This window comes from Sorex araneus, chromosome 1 (genome assembly GCF_027595985.1).
Source record: "Sorex araneus isolate mSorAra2 chromosome 1, mSorAra2.pri, whole genome shotgun sequence".
NCBI classification, from domain to species: Eukaryota; Metazoa; Chordata; class Mammalia; order Eulipotyphla; family Soricidae; genus Sorex; species Sorex araneus.
This window is the reverse complement of record NC_073302.1, coordinates 10,514,612-10,515,997: the sequence shown is the minus strand read 5'-3', so window position 1 is coordinate 10,515,997 and position 1,386 is coordinate 10,514,612. Positions and strand designations below refer to the sequence as shown.

Genomic DNA, 1,386 nt, shown 5'->3' with positions numbered 1-1,386 from the left:
AAAATTGAAAACATTATTTATGTAAGCCTCTCTTCCTTTAACATTATTTTTATTGGTCAGTCCGGTTAATAAACATGTTTTATGTCAGCAGCATGGGATATGGAAATACCAAGCTCTCTGAGATGTTTGTGTATACACAGGTTTATCTGAGCTCTCAGAACAACAGTTCTTCTATAGTAGCTTCTTTATTTATTTATATATATATATGTCTATATATTTGTTACCTCATTCAGACTAAGTTGTTTGACTTAAAGAACATCATCTTATCAGCAAACAACAAGAGGGCTTGTTTTATATCTCTGTTTCTCAGGCTGTAGATGAAAGGGTTCAGCATGGGTGTGACTATCATATACATCACAGAAGCAGCTATTTCTTTAGCACTGGACATGGATGGCGAGGGGAATAAGTACACTTCTGCAATGGTTCCATAGAATAAAGCTACAACGAGGAGATGGGAACCACAGGTAGAAAGGACTTTGAAGAATTTCTTAGCAGAAGGATTTTTTAGGACAGTGGCCCATATACAGATATATGATACCATGATAAAAGTGAATGGAATACCTACAATCATTCCTCCCTCAATGAGTAAGACCAGGTTATTGAGTGAAGTGTCTGAGCAGCTTACCTCCAGCAATGCAGTTAGTTCACAGAAGAAATGGGGGATGGTAATGTCACCACAGAAGGACACTTGGATCAAGAGCAGGGTGTGGATCAGTGCATGTGAAAAACTGAAAATCCAGGACCAAGCTACTAATGAGATACACCGTCCTTTCCTCATAATTATGTTGTAGTGGAGTGGCTGACAGATGGCTACATACCTGTCATAGGCCATTGCTACAAGAATAGAATTGTCAGTACAAGCAAAAAATATTAAAAAATATACCTGAGAAACGCATCCTGAATAGGAGATGGACTTGTGATTACTCTGCATGTCCACCAACATCTTTGGAACCGTGACAGAAGAGAAAGACACGTCATTGAAGGCCAAGACACTGAGAAAGAAGTACATGGGGGTGTGGAGGCGAAAGTCTATCCTGATGAGTAGGACGATGAGCAGGTTCCCCAGTACGGTGGTCAGGTATATGACCAGGAAGAGAGTCAAGAACCAGTCCTGTTGTTCTGGTGGTATAGGGAGACCCTGGAGGAGGAATTCAGAAACTCTGGTCTCATTCTGTCTCTTCATGATGCTCCTCTTTCCTCTGGGAGTCAGAGAGAGAAATATTAAGAACCCGAATAGTCATATTATAAAAGCAACATTTTTACATGAAAATGTTATTTCTTAATGAGTTTGTTCATAACCCACATGTATGTATACATGAATCACCATGTAACATTCGGGTTCTAATAATACATCACATCTTCACAATTTATAAGATATTTTTCTTA

At 39.0% G+C, this 1,386-nt stretch overlaps 1 protein-coding gene across 1 annotated transcript; it reads right to left on the bottom strand.

The window, feature by feature from the left end:
* Nucleotides 1–229: 229 nt before the first annotated feature.
* LOC101546125 (olfactory receptor 1J4-like) lies at nucleotides 230–1,183 on the bottom strand. Its single transcript, XM_004613550.2, has one exon. The coding sequence runs from the start codon at nucleotides 1,181–1,183 to the stop codon at nucleotides 230–232; it is 954 nt and encodes a 317-aa protein (XP_004613607.2).
* Nucleotides 1,184–1,386: the final 203 nt, after the last annotated feature.

Bases quoted from the DNA above. Each gene is read 5' to 3' on its own strand.
- LOC101546125 (XM_004613550.2), bottom strand. From the start codon at position 1,183: ATGAAGAGACAGAATGAGACCAGAGTTTCTGAATTCCTCCTCCAGGGT.